Source organism: Panthera onca, chromosome A3, assembly GCF_046562875.1.
Source record: "Panthera onca isolate mPanOnc1 chromosome A3, mPanOnc1 haplotype 2, whole genome shotgun sequence".
Lineage (NCBI taxonomy): Eukaryota > Metazoa > Chordata > Mammalia > Carnivora > Felidae > Panthera > Panthera onca.
In genome coordinates this window covers 113,609,133-113,623,347 of record NC_138341.1, presented here as the reverse complement: position 1 = coordinate 113,623,347, position 14,215 = coordinate 113,609,133, and the positions used below count along the sequence as shown (strand labels likewise).

Here is a 14,215-nt window from a genome sequence, read left to right as displayed (position 1 = left end):
TACAGTGAAAATAAACATCAGGCCTTGATTTCCATGTGCCTCTGGCATTCCAGGCTCCAAAACTTAAAGCCTTTTTTTGGGGTGCCTGGGTAGCTCAGTCGGTTAAGTGTCTGACTTCGGCTCAGGTCACAGTCTCGATGTTCGTGAGTTTAAGCCCTGCATCGAGCTCTGTGCTGACAGCTCAGAGCCTGAATCCTGCCTCAGATTCTGTGTCTCCCTCTCTCTCTGCCCCTCCCCAACTCATGCTCTGTCTGTCTGACTCTCTCGCTCTCAAAAATAAACAACATTAGAAAAAAATTTAAGGCCTCTTTTTTTTATACCTCTGGACATCCCCTCCCCCACCGTTGGGATTTTCATACTCAAATGAGTTCTGCCTTAAAGATCTCCAGAAGACACAGCCCTAGGCCCTAGGCACGTCTCACTTAACACCCTCCAGGCTGCAAACCACACCCCCTTTATCTTTGCCAGTCCCAGGTTCCAACTGACCAGGCCCAGCTCTTTTGTTTTTCCCCCATGGGCTTTGGCACAGGCTGTTTCTTCTATCTAGAATACCCTTCTCTCTCCATTTCAGCTGCCTAATTTCCACTCACCCTTAAGGGTTCAGCCTAGAAGCCTCTTCCTCTGGGAAGACCTCTTGGGTTGCTCCTGGACCATGATAAATGCTCTAGCCATGTACTCCCACAGCATCCCTTTCCTCCCGGTTTCCCACAGAGAGGAGAGGATGACAGAGGACAGAAGTGAAAAGCACTCAGGCCGCAGGTAAGAAGAGCTGCAAAGAGTAAAGGGAAGATGAGAAAGAAATTGGGATTTTAAGAGTGCTTCTGTGGTTTGTGTACATTATTTGTTTTGCTGGATACTTCTTTCTTTTGACGCTGAGCCAGGATCACTTGGGTAATGGCTCTTTCAGAGAGTCAGTTGTTTAATGTCTCTAAACTCTGGGAGGAGAGAAATACTCTCCATTTCATTCACTGCCATATCCCCCCAAATCAACACAGTGATTTAGGCAAACTACTTAACCTCACTGGGCCTCAGTTTCCTCTCTATGCCTTAATTTCCTATTCTGTAAAATGGGATAACAATTACCTATCTGTGGCCAGACTGCTACACTGGTGGCCCCCAATGGACTGTGTGTCTTGGGACTCATGCCCTTGTGCAGTCCCCTCCCACACTGAGTCTGGACTGGGCTGTGGGCCATACTTTGGCCAATGAAACAGTGGCAAGCATGATAGGAGGAGAGGATTCATAAGGCCTTGCACATAGAGCTAGACCTGTTGGAATACTCCTTCTTGGAACCGAGCCACCATGCTGTAAAGAAGCTCTGACTGGCTATCAAGTGACGAAGGTCCACAGGAGAGAGACCCGGGAGGATGAGCCGCCATGTTGGCCATTCTAGCCCCAGGCAAGTTCTCAGCAGAAATGAGTGACCTCAGTTTCACCATGTGGAACAGAAGAACCACCCAGCCAACCCCAGTCAACCCACAGAATCACAAGAAATAATACATTACTGTTAATTCAAGCTACTAAGCTTTGGAGTAGTCTGTTCCATAAGAACAGGTCATAAAAATCCCACTCTCTAAGGTTCATGTGAGGACTGGATGAACCAGTACCTACAAGACACATAAAAAGTATACAGTTGGGGCACCTGGGTGGCTCAGTCGGTCAAGCGTCTGACTTCGGCTCAGGTCATGATCTCACGGTTGACGAGTTTGGGCCCCGTGTCAGGCTCTGTGCTGACAGCTCGGAGCCTGGAGCCTGCTTCAGATTCTGCGTCTCCTTCTCTCTCTGCCCCTCCCCGGCTCACACTTTGTCTCACTCTGTTTCTCAAAAATAAATAAATGTAAAAAAACCCTTTTCTTTAAGTATACAGTTGACCCTTGAACAACACAGGGTCAGGGGCACCAACCCCCACAGTCAGAAATCCACATATAACTTCTGAGTCCCCCCAAAACCTAACTACTAATAGCCTACTATTGACAGGAAGCCTTACCGATAACATAAACAATTGGTTAATATGTGTTTTGTATGTTATGCGTATTATATCCTGTGTTCTTACAATAAAACAAGCCTGAGAAGAGAAATGGTATTAAGGAAATCATAAGAAAGAGAACATACATTTACATTTACAGTACTGTACTCTATAAAAAAGAATCCCAGCCTGGGTGGCTCAGTCGGTTAAGCATCCGGCTCTTAGTTTCGGCTCAGGTCATGATCTCGGGGTTGGTGAGCTCAAGCCCCGTGTCAGGCTCTGGGCTGACAGCTCGGAGCCTGGAGGCTGCTTTCGGATTGTGTCTCCTTCTCTCTCTACCCCTCCCCCACTCGTGCTCTGTCTCTCTACATCAAAAATAAATAAATGTAAAGAAAAAGTTAAAAAAAAAAAAAAGAACCCACTTATAAGTGGACCTGCCACAGTTCACTCGTGTTGTTGGAGGGTCAGCTGGACTATTGTTCTGAGCGCTCAGTACATGTTAGCTATGATTGCGTGCTATTATTACAGCACGTGTCCAATGAGAACGTGTTACATAAATCATTGAATTCCTGTCCCCTCCCCCCACTTCCCCATCAGACTCTCACCTGCGCTGAGAAGTCGATGAGCTTTGGCAATGGCTGCTTGCTGCCCTCTACACTTTTCAGGAAGTCCAGCAGGCTTCCTGTGGGGGGGCGGGGGGGAAGCCACAGGACTGCGGTCACTGTTTTGGTGTATGGTTAAAGTTGTTCGTTGTGATGGACTTCAATAAAAACACTTACTTGCCACTCCTTGTGTTTGAGACATACAATTTGAGTGTTTTTAAAGATGACTTTGTGATTCCTAGACCGGGGGGCAATCACTATTTCTTTTGACGGAGAGAGAGCTTTCTGAGCCTGGTGGACCGGGGCCATGGCTTTAGGGCGCCGGCATAACTGTGTATTTAGAAAATGAAAAGCGTTTTCAGGTTTCAAGATTGCACTAAATGAGGTTGCGTGACGTGCTGCTGTTTATCAAAAAATGGGCAGGGATTGAAAATGGTTGTGGAGTGGTGGCCTAAAAAAACTCCCTGAGAAACACGGGTCGGCCGGGTGCGGGCAGCTCGGAACGAGTGCTTGGCCAACTCTTTTCCAGAGCATGGTCCACACAGGAGGGATGGCTGGTGAGGCAGGGAGCCGCCCCCAGCCTCGAAGGCTTAAGCCTCTTCTAGCATTACCCAGCGGGGCTCTGGCCATACTGCCCTCTCCTGTAGCTCCGTGAGCTCCCCGTCCTCTGGCATCCCCTTACCATGATTTTACCCCATGAACCAGGAGGGCTGGGCCACTCACTGCCAATGGAGGCCCAAGTACTCAAGTTCAAGAAGAGCTCCTGGCCAGACCAGGGGCATCTTGAGGGCAAGAGCCATGTCAGAGTCACCTCTGAGTCCGTAATCGACTAGTATGAGCCACGGCCTGCATCCCCAGCCCCCAGAGGGCAGCACCTTTGGCCATGAACTCTGTGATGATGTAGATGGGCTCCTTGGTGACCACTGCATACAGTTTCACCAGCTTATCATGCCGCAGAGTCTTCATCAGGTTGGCCTCTGCCAGGAAGGCATCCACGGACATGCTCCCTGGCTTCATCATCTTCACGGCCACCTTGGTGTGCTTGTTGTAGGTGGCTGGAGCAGGAGAGGGAACAGGAAAGGTGGTCAGAACCCACTGCCCTTTCCCCACAGCTCTGGGAGGCCCTGCTGCAGGCCTGCCTCCTCCAGAAAGCCTTCCCTGCTTATCTCAGTCCTCAGAAAGGGAAAGGCTTTGGCCTCAGAAAGATGCAGCTTGAAGGCTAGTTCACCACTTCCTGGCTGTGTGCCCTTGGGTAAGTCACTTGACCTCTCTGAGCTGTGGTTTCCTCATCTGCCAAGTGGAAAGGATCAGTACTGCCTTTGAAGGGCTGTTGTCAGGATTCAAGAATCGCCTCAAAACAACGCTCAGTTATTACTTGCACATGCATGTGCACACATACACACATCACTTTTGCTTTGACACATAATCATACATACACACTATCTTTGCTTAAAATATTTTAATCTGAACACTGCTCTCAAAATAAACACCAGCCATATCACGGTCCACAAGGCCCTGCATGATTTGGCCTTGCCCGCTTTGCCTACCTCCTCATCCACCAAACTCCCCCTTCCTTTTTGTGCACCAATCAGCCTGCCTATCTATCAATCAGTCTCTCAAGCACCCAACTCCCCTGCCCACCACAGGGACCCAACCCACCACACCCCTGCTTCATCTTGTTGATCTTGTAAATCTCATAATTACTTGTGTTTCCATTTTTGCCTTGGCTGCCAGGAAGCTCAAATCCAGATCTGAGGTCTTCCTGTGGTGAGGGTCTAAGGCCTTACATAATATTTTTGGTTTTCTAACCTTATCACCCAGATCCATTTTACATTCTTCTCTATACTTTCTCTGCCACATTCTCTTATTCAATACCTGGCACACAACAGAGTCTTAGTAAATGTATTTGAAATACATGAAATTTAAACTTATTTTTTCTGGCTGAATTGCTTGCATCTCTGTAAGTCACCTTCGCTCCCATTTGGAACATGGTGGAGTGCACCGGGCACTGGCCAGGCCTCTACCCCACATCCTGCAGAGAAGACACTGCTGTTCTCAAGTTATTAGGGGCAGGACAGCCTGCCTTTTGGGTGTCCCACGATGCCTTCGTATGGCGCTGGGCACATGACGAGCGCTCAGGGCAGCTTGTTCATCAGTTGGCAACATTGAACTTACCTGAAAATCTCCAAACTACATTTCCCCACTTTTTCATCATCCTAGGAGGCCTCTGGTTATCTCCACCCCAGACTGGTGGACTGTTCCAGCTCCACACAAGGAAGCAGATTCCTCATCCAGGACTCCTCCTTCCCAGAAGGAAGACCTGGACCCCAACAAGCCTGGCCTCCAAGGCAAATCGGTGTTTGCATAGCAGGACAATGTGGTTGCTATCAAAGGAATTGCTCCTTTATGGTTATTATTCAAATCTCCCCTTACACCCGGTGGCATCCCCACTTTGCCTCAGTCCGTTCCTGGAAGCAAAGACCTCCTTGTCTTTCTGCCCTCCCTCCACCCTCTGGCCCTGGATCCTTACCCATCCAGACTTCCCCAAACTGCCCGGCTCCAAGTTTCTTCTCTAGCTTGAGTAATTCCCGTGGGATCTCCCAGGCATCTTTCTCCCATGGCTTCTGGGGCTTGGAAGACACGCAGGGCACTATCAGCTTCTGGCAGAGTCCATCACTCCCCTCTGAAACAGAGCCCTTGGTTAGTGGAGGGCAGCCAGCTAGAGGCTTCCCCTTGGAGGCCTCCCTGCCTTGTCCTCTGCCTGTGGCTGCTACCATCGGGGACATTCCCAGGACGCCACCTTGACCCTCCTGTTCAACAAGCCTGAGACTTCAGGAGAATCAAAGCAACTATTTGTCAGGGCGCCTGGGTGGTTCTGTCGGTTAGGCGTCCGACTTCTGCTCAGGTCATCATCTCGTGGTTTATAAGTTGGAGCCGCGGGTCGGGCTTTGTGCTGACAGCTCGGAGCTTGGAGCCTGCTTCGGATTCGGTGTCTTCCTCTCTCTCTCTGCCCCTTCCCCACTCACGCTCTGTCTCTCTCTCTCTCTCTGTCTCTGTCTCTCTCTCTCTCTCAAAACTAAACATTAAAAAAAACCCTCACAGCAACTATTTGTCTGGGGAGGGTCAGGAAGAGCTCAGCAGGCCTTAGAGGCTACAGGGCACCCTTCACTAAGATTCTTGAGAGACGAGTCCACGCTGGTTGGGACGCAGCCCTGGGCAGGACTCACTCTTGTAGTGAGCCACCAGCTCCTGCAGGGTGTTGAAGGTGCTCCGTGGGGAGATGTAGAAGCCCCCGCTGTCCAGGGTCCGGATCTTGTAATGTTTCACCGTGTCCCCGTGCTGGGGGTCGTAGTCTCGCACTGACAGAGAGTAGCTTCCTGCATTGGCCAGAGAGAAATCCTTCAGGAGTGGGGTCTCAGCCTTGCCACCTCGTGTTAGCACTCTGACACCCCCTCCCGACACCCCTGTAAGGCTACTGCTGACACTGTGTGGGCACCTGGGCAGTGGAGTCAAGTTAAGAGTGGGCTGTGGAGTCAGGCCGTCTGGGTTCTTGTCCAGCCTCCTCCATGTCCAGCGGACAGACTCTGAACAAGTGCTACGTCACCGCTGTATGCCTCGGCTTCCTCATCTGTGAGATGGGATTGGTCACCATCACTCCCCCTACTTTATCACATTGCCTGAGGATTAAAAGATGTAATGCTGGGGCGCCTGGGTGGCTCAGTCGGTTAAGCGTCCGACTTCAGCTCAGGTCATGATCTCACGGTTCGTGGGTTCAGGCCCCGTGTCGGGCGTTGTGCTGACAGCTCAGGGCCTGGAGCCTGCTTTGGAGTCTGTGTCTCCCTCTCTCTCTGCCCCTCCCCTGCTTGTTCTCTCTCTCTCATAAATAAATTAATTAATTAATCAATTAATTAAAATAAAAGAAGTAATGCAATATAGCACTCAAGATGTGAACACTCAGTAAATGTTGGCTCTCATTTATCTATCTATCTATCATCTATATCTATCTATCATCTATCACAAAAGCCAAGACACCACATCGGATTGGTAAATACGTTACTCAGAAACAAACAAAAAATTAGCAACAACAAAATGCAGTCTGATTATTGAAATGTAAACATGAAATATTGTGGTAGGCTGAACAGCAGCCCCCCAAGATGTCCATGTCCTAATGGCTGGAACCTATGACTTTCTTAGCTTATGTAGTAAAGGGGCTTGGAGGATGTGGTTCCATTAGGATCTGGAGATGGGACATTATTTTGGATTGTCCAGGTGGGCCCGATGGAAGCACGAGGGTCCTTATAAGAGGAGGTGGGAAGGTTGAAGTCAATGGTATGACATGCGAAGATGGATACACAAAGTTGGAGAGAAGTGAGAAAGGGGCCATGAGCCAAGGAATGCCAGTGGCCTCTAGAAGCTGACGACGGCAAGGAATCAGATTATTTCCTGAGGTCTCTAGAAGGAACCAGCCCTGCGGACACCGGGACTTGAGGCCAGCAAGACTGATTTCAGACTTCTGAGCTCTAGAACTGTAAGATAATAAATTTATCTTGTTTTGAGCCACAGAGTTCGTGGTAATTTGTGACCGCAAGAATAGAACCTAATGTGCATGACATCGCATAGACCAGAAACACCCAAGTCTTTCAGTCCATGACCATACTTCTGCCATTTGCAAGCTGTGTGTCCTTGGGCACGCTATTAGCCTCTCTGTCTCTCAGTTTGCTCCACCACAATGGAGCTCCACTGCTCCACTGTGTCTCAGGATCTTGCAGGGGTTTAAATTGTTGCATGAATAACAAGTGACCATATATGCCAGCCACTGGCCTAAGAACTTTGTCCAAATAAACTATGAATAAATATGAATAATAGCCTCTACAACGAATTGTAATTATATGAATATAATGAATTACATAACTTATTATAATGAATGAATAACCCCACATGGTACAGGTTTTATAGCACCATCATTTTACAGGCAAGGAGACTGAGGTCCAGGCAGGTGCGCTAACTCACTTGCAGCCACGCAGCTGGTAAGCCGCAGAGCCAGGATTCAAACCCAGGCCGCTGGCTCCCCACCCCACTCATTGCCACTCTGCCCAGCCAAGGTGAGGCTGGCTTGGCTGATGCTAGATGGGGCGGGGCAGAATCCAAGAAACAGCAGGACGGGATTCAGGGCACTCGTGCTGCCACTTTTATTAAATTGGCTAAATGGGTCCCTACGGCCCTACCTCTGGAGAGCTGTGAGAGGGAACCAGGCTCACCCTTCTGCCCTGCAGGTCTGGGTTGTTTCTTTGGCTTCTCAGCCTCTATCTGCAAAATGGACCAGCTCAACCAATCCCCCAGCTGCCCTGGGAGCAGTTGGAGAGGAGAAGCTGGGGGTTGTATACAGCTTTGCCTTTTTGTCCTATTTCTCTTGTCCCTGGGCTTGAAGGGGGCTTGTTGGGTGGGAGAAAATTAAGCCTAAATATTCACTGGTCTGAAACACTGATTGTGAGTGGCGTTATCCTGCCATGTTCAGGCTTGGCCAATTCAGACATCCAGCAGTAGAGTAGAGGACCACACAGACGCCTTTGTTGGATGTCCCCAAAGCTGCTTAGGGTACTGTGGGGTCACACTTTGTACAATTTACTTGACTAATCTGAACCAAGCAGCTTCAAGTCTAAACATATTAGTAAACACGCTTCCATGTATGAAATCTGACATCACAAGACTCCTTATTTCTATTCCTTCCTTTGGGAAAGTTAGCCTCAACTGATGCCAGTTTGAGTGATGTGATGTTTTTGGGTACTGTTCTAGCTTCCCGTGCAACGGCCCTGCAGAAAACCAACCTCACCACCCAGGAACTTCAGGAAGCAGGTCGCCAACATCAAAACTTCCAAAAAACATCAAAAGAGACAGTTTAAGCAGTCTCAGAGGAGCCTGGCCTGGGGCTCTTCCTGCGGGCTGGTCTACCCCTTCCTTATGGAAGGAGGGGCAATCAGCTTTGTGGACAAGATATACTGCGATGGGTATTTTAAGTAATACAAGCTGGTAAAGATCAAGCTTCACTAGAATATTTTTGTTAAGGGTCCACAAGCACTGGGGCTTACTTCTAGGGACCCAACCAGGAACTACAGAAGCTAAGAAGACCCAAACCAGGCTCAAGCAAAGGGCAGGAGAAAATTTGGCAGTCTGGTGGGCTGGGTGAGTTACTCAGCAGAATTGCATTTGCAGAGGGAGCGTGGCGGCCAGTCATGCCTGGGGTACCCCTGCAGGGCGGGCAGGGTGGGGAGGGCTGTGTTACCTTTGGTGGTCTCGCTGTCCCGGATCATGAAGGAGCCCAGCATGTTGCCCGGGGCCAGAAGTTGGCGCTCCGCATCCTTCCGGCTGATGCCCTTGAAGAACCACCTGGTGGAAAGGGGTGGGAGCCTTGTGTGAACCTCCGAGTAGGCCAGTCCTGTCCCACCTCCACGGGGCGCCAGGAGACGGAGTGCCTGGCTTCCTGCAGCGTTCATTTTCCTACAAGATTCTTTTGGGAAAAATCACCATTCCGAAATGGTGATTTGAAATCAAAACAGAGACATTTTTACTAGGAGTGAATCCAGTTTGCTGAGATAGAAACTTATGCAATTTGGGGAGATTTCTTTAAGAAAAATGATACCAAAAGAAAGAGCCCCCCTCCCCAAAGGACTATTAAAAAAAAACAAGAAAAGAAAAAGAAAACTGTTTTTAAAGAAAAAGAATACAGCATTACAAATACAAAATGCCCATGGGTCGTTCCAATGCCACCCAGTGTTAGGGATACGGTGATGGATAGAAAGACGGGAATGGTAAGGTAACAGCAGTCTTAACCAACTGTGGTCAAAATCTGGCTTTTGCAAATTTCACAAGGCCACATGACCATCCTCTCAGGGTCTCAGAGGTCCATGTGAGTGGAGGCCTGAGATTCGTAAACTTCACAGTGTATCCTCTCCTATGGGTAAAGTTGAATACAAAGTCAGCAAGAGGGGCGCCTGGGTGGCTCAGTTGGTTAAACAGCCAACGCTTGATTTCAGCTCAGGCCATGGTCGTGCAGTTCGTGAGTTCAAGCCCCACATCAGGCTCTGTGCTGATGGCATGGAACCTGCTTGGTATTCTTTCTCTCCCTCTCTCTCTGTCCCTCCCCAGCTCATGTGTGCGCGCTCTCTCTCTCAAAAATAAATAAACATTAAAAAATAAATTCAGCATGAATTTTCAAGCTAAAATGTGAGATTTCAAATAATTTTATACTTGGACCCATATTCTTGGATCTTTTCATTTTTCCCCCGGGATGTTTGGGATATTGAGTGGGAAAGTCCAAGCAGCAGCTGTCAAATCCTACCGTCAGCAGGGTGAGGAGTGCTTTGTGTGCTCTTAAGGAAAGAGTCCCAGACCCAAGGTCAGCTGGCCTTAGACCTGCCACCAACCTGCTGTGTGACTTTGAGCAAGTCGCTTTCCCTCTCTGGGCCTCTGTTTCCTCTGCATCAACGGGGGGAGAAAGACAGCTAACATTCATCAAGTTCTTGTCATCCACCTAACAACTGCATGGAACTGTGGCCCTTATCATCCCCATTTTATGGATGAGGAAACTGAGGGAACAGAGAGAGCAAGCTACTTGCCTGGCGTCACCCAGCTGGGAAGTGGTGGAGGCAGGATTCAAATCCAGGCAGGCTAACTCTTAATCACCATGAGACACTGCCCACCCGCCTTCTTTGCTTTCATTTTGTGGAGTAAGTCCTGCCGTGGTAAAATTTTCAAGCAACGGAACAGGGTACACGGTAAGAGCTGTCTCCCTGGCAACCCCCTCCCCCTGCCCCCCCCCCCCACTCCCACCGGGGAAGTTATCCCAGGGGATCTTGCATGAGGAAGAAATGACATATACACACGGAGAGTCATTATAGCACAAGACTGGAAGCAGTTTTGATGACCACTGACAGGGGGCGGTAGGGCGTCTACACAATGGACACTGCAGCTGTGAAAGGATCTGAACAAAAGGTGCAGAACAGCAGGCGTGGTACCTTCCACTTGTGTAAAACAATGGGAGCTGTATGTATTTTTCTTACACGGTAGGAAGCATTTGGGAAGACTCATAAGAAAACTGCTTGCTTCTGGGGAGGGGAAGTGGCTGGTGGGGGAACAAGGGGGCAAGGGAGACTTTTTACTCTCTTCTATGTCCTTCCCCTCCATTTGCATTTTGAAACATTTACAGCATTGTTTATTTCAAGGAGGGAGAGGAAGTCAGATCCCCTCCCCCTCTGCTTTCCAATGCCGGGAAGGCCCTCCCCAAAGGCACCCTCTGTTAGCAGTTTCTTGATACAGGTACAAGAACCTGTGAGTGCAGTCTGCAAGACTGCTGTGTCTATTTAGGTCAGTGGTTCTCAAGGTGAGAACCTGGACACAAGCAGCAGCCCCACCTGAGAACTTGCTGGAAATACCAGGTTCTGAATCAGAAACCAGCATTTCAACCAGCCCTCCGCGTGATGCTGATGCACTCAAGTTTGAGAACCACCATTTAGGTTATCGCCCTTGTTTGCAAATGATAACCCATCATACATGCTGTCTGCACCTTGCCTTTCCCACTTGGCAAGCGTGTTGACCTTGAGGAGTACCACCAGCCATGCCTCCTCCAAGGCTGCTGGGAGGTGTGGTGCAGGGATTCGGTGAGTGTTCAGATCTTGGAGTCCGGGAGCAGAGCATTGGATGTGCCAAGAGAAAGCCTAGAAGGAGGAAGAAGGAAGCAAGACCCAGCTGCAGCAGGCAGGAGGTGTGCTGGGGGGTGGTCCAGGACAGAAGAGTCCGAGGTAGGAGAGGGGCCTTCCTCACGGCCACAAGAAGGGAGACTTCACAAGGTAAAGAGGTTTCATATGCACTAACAAGAGCATGAGTTTAAGATGGGGAAAAAGAGCCCAAACATCGTCATTTTTAACTGGTCAGCATTTCAAACCGTCAACACCATCTAGCCAGAGGGAGGAGGCAGAGGAGAGAAAACCGTAGGGACTGCCGTGTCTTAACTTTTTGAATGGCTCGTCCTGAACTGGACCCTTTCGTCGCCCTGTAGCATGGCCATCTTTTTACTCGCCGGTCCCACCCACCACACCGTGAACGTCTCCAGGGAAAAACCCTGTCTGAGTCACCTAGTGTCCCTGGAACGGGGCTGCTGGGTGCATGAATGACGTATAACCATCTATATTTTCAGAGTCAAGACAGACGCAAAGAAGAGCCTGCAGCCAAGCACGCTGGGTCACAGGGAGCTCTTTGAGGGCAGGGCTGTGTCTTCCTGGTTCCTGCAGTCCCCGGTCCGGCACAGGGTTGGTGACGTGCAGGTGCGTATTTATCGAATGAACCAAATGAAGGGTGACTGAACAAGCGTGGGCTGGCTCGTCTCTCAGAAGACCCTCTTTGGCACAGGCCATGTACTTCAACCAACACGTATCGAGTACCTACTGCATGCCAGCCTGTGCCCAGGATGCAGTCACAGACAGGCAAGGCCCCTGTGGGGAGGGGGAGGCAGGCAGTGAACGTGTGAGCAACCACAGAAACAGGATTGTTTTTGCTAGCGAGGAGTGTTCAGAAGGGAATAAAACAGGTCTCCGTGAGAGACAGAGGCCCGGAGGGATCCACGTTAGACAGGATGGTCAAGGAAGGCCTCTTTCGGACAGGAAGGGTGAGAAGGAGCCAGGCAAGCCAAGATCCCTAGGAAGAGTGTCAGAGAGGGGAGATAGAGAGTGCAAAAGCCCTGAGGCAGGAACAAACCTGATAGAGCCCACACTGCCTTCTGTAGGGCAGGAAAAACGGAATACTTACTCCTCTGTCTCCAGGGAGTCAACTCGGGCGACGTAGTTGCTGGGAATGTAGCCTTCTTTCCCTGTGGCCAGGGACCGAGCCCTCCACCACTCCCCAGACCTGAGGGACACGAGGGAGCAAAGGAGTCAGGGAGCAGAGGGAATCCCCCCGGACCTCTTGGGCCCCCCAGCCTTGGCCTAGAATACACCCCCAACCCCAGGAAGCTGATAGGGTAAGGGGCAAGGCCGCTACTGTCCCAGTCCCCAGCACGCACTCCATGATTAAGGTAGGGATCTTTACAACAGTCCCCACTGTGCGTCCAAGGGTCTGGAATCAAGCCCTATCCCTGCATTCCACAGCCCACAGCCCTAGGTCTCTGGCCTCACTCTTTTCCCCAGGACTTGCAGGGGTCCCTACTCAGGGTATGGGGCCCTGTGCCCATGGTGGACTCATTGTGGGCCGAGAACCAGAGTGGTCTGACCAAGGACAAGCACTCCCATTCTTGAGCCCCATCTCACAGTGACACAGTCACCCCCCTACCTTATGGTGAAGAGTATTGGGGATTGGAGGTAGCAAACTCTGAGATCTGGGGATTCCTGAATGCAAACGTACCTCAGCAGGTCTGGTCCATAGATAAACCTGTACCTTAATTACAGGAGCCCAAGGAAAGCCTCCTTGAGAAAGCCTTTCGCCCGTTCACTGTCGCCTGGATGTGCACCCCTAGTAAGTACACAAGGCCCTCTTTGGTGGCTTTCGTCCAGATTAAGAGCAAACCCTTTCTCCTCTATTATGATGAGGTTCTCATCAGCCATTTACTCCCTACTTTAAGATAGCCTGTTGGGGTGCCTTGATGGCTCAGTCGGTTAAGCGTCCAGCTCGGGCTCAAGTCACAATCTTATGGTTTGTGAGTTTGAGTCCCGCGTTGATCTCTGCGCAGAGCCTGCTTTGGATTCTTTGTCTCCCTCTCTCTCCGCCCCTCCCCTGCCCGCCCACACTGTCTCTCAAAAATAAATAAATAAATAAATAAATGTATTTTTAAAATTGTTATTAGTTTATTTTGAGAGACACAGAGACAGTGCAAGTCAGGGAGGGAGAGAGGGAGAGAGAGAGAGAGAGAAAGAGAGAAAATCCCAAGCAGGCTCCTTGCTGTCAGTGCAGAGCCAGACGTGGGGTTCAAACTCATGAAACTGCAAGACCACGACGTGAGCCAAAACCAAGAGTCGGAAGATTAACCAACTGAGCCACCCAGGTGCCCCTAAATAGACATTTTTTTTTTTTTAAAGATAGTCTATCAGGCTCTTTATTGAAGCACAGAGGAGAGCACATTGAGTGTTGGAGGTAGCTATGTCTTAGGAGTGGGAAACTCACTCTTCCAGGATCACCATTTTATCTCCCTTCTGGAAACTGAGGTCTTCATGGTGAATGGCCTTGTAATCATACAGGGCAATCACAGTGATGTCGTCAGGACCTGCAGGGAGAGAGACACGGGATGGTGAGGCTTTATCAGAGCACCGCCACAGTCCTGGGTGTTTCCCATCCCAACAACCAGCACCCAGCCCCGGAGCCACTGAGGGATCTGTCTCATGGTATAGGCATCTTGCCATGTGGGGCGGGATTCTGGAGTTTAAAGCTAATGGTGTTTTGTCTGTGTTAGACAGTGTAATAGAAACAAAATAGCCTGTACAAAGTACTTTGGGAGCAACTGAAAGGATTTGCAAGCGTGGTTTTGACGGTTTGGGATTTGGGCCTTAAGCTCTGACTGAGAACCTAACCTAATCCTTTACATAAGACTCCGCCACTCGTCTGCCCAATACTTACCCTCCGTCGACCCTGGTGGGTTGTCGTTGTTGTTGTCAGGCCGCTGCGGGGA

General features: G+C 49.9%; 1 protein-coding gene across 1 annotated transcript in view; it reads right to left on the bottom strand.

The window, feature by feature from the left end:
- The window catches only part of HCK (HCK proto-oncogene, Src family tyrosine kinase), a 44,451-nt gene that overhangs the window by 11,132 nt on the left and 19,104 nt on the right, over positions 1–14,215 (bottom strand). Inside the window, exons 3-10 of the mRNA XM_060614994.3 lie at positions 14,164–14,206; positions 13,714–13,813; positions 12,367–12,465; positions 8,849–8,952; positions 5,796–5,945; positions 5,099–5,251; positions 3,444–3,623; positions 2,572–2,648 (exon numbers count right to left, since the gene is read on the bottom strand). Of these exons, the coding sequence (XP_060470977.1) occupies positions 2,572–2,648; positions 3,444–3,623; positions 5,099–5,251; positions 5,796–5,945; positions 8,849–8,952; positions 12,367–12,465; positions 13,714–13,813; positions 14,164–14,206 (906 nt within the window). The remainder of the gene's footprint in view (positions 1–2,571; positions 2,649–3,443; positions 3,624–5,098; positions 5,252–5,795; positions 5,946–8,848; positions 8,953–12,366; positions 12,466–13,713; positions 13,814–14,163; positions 14,207–14,215) is intronic.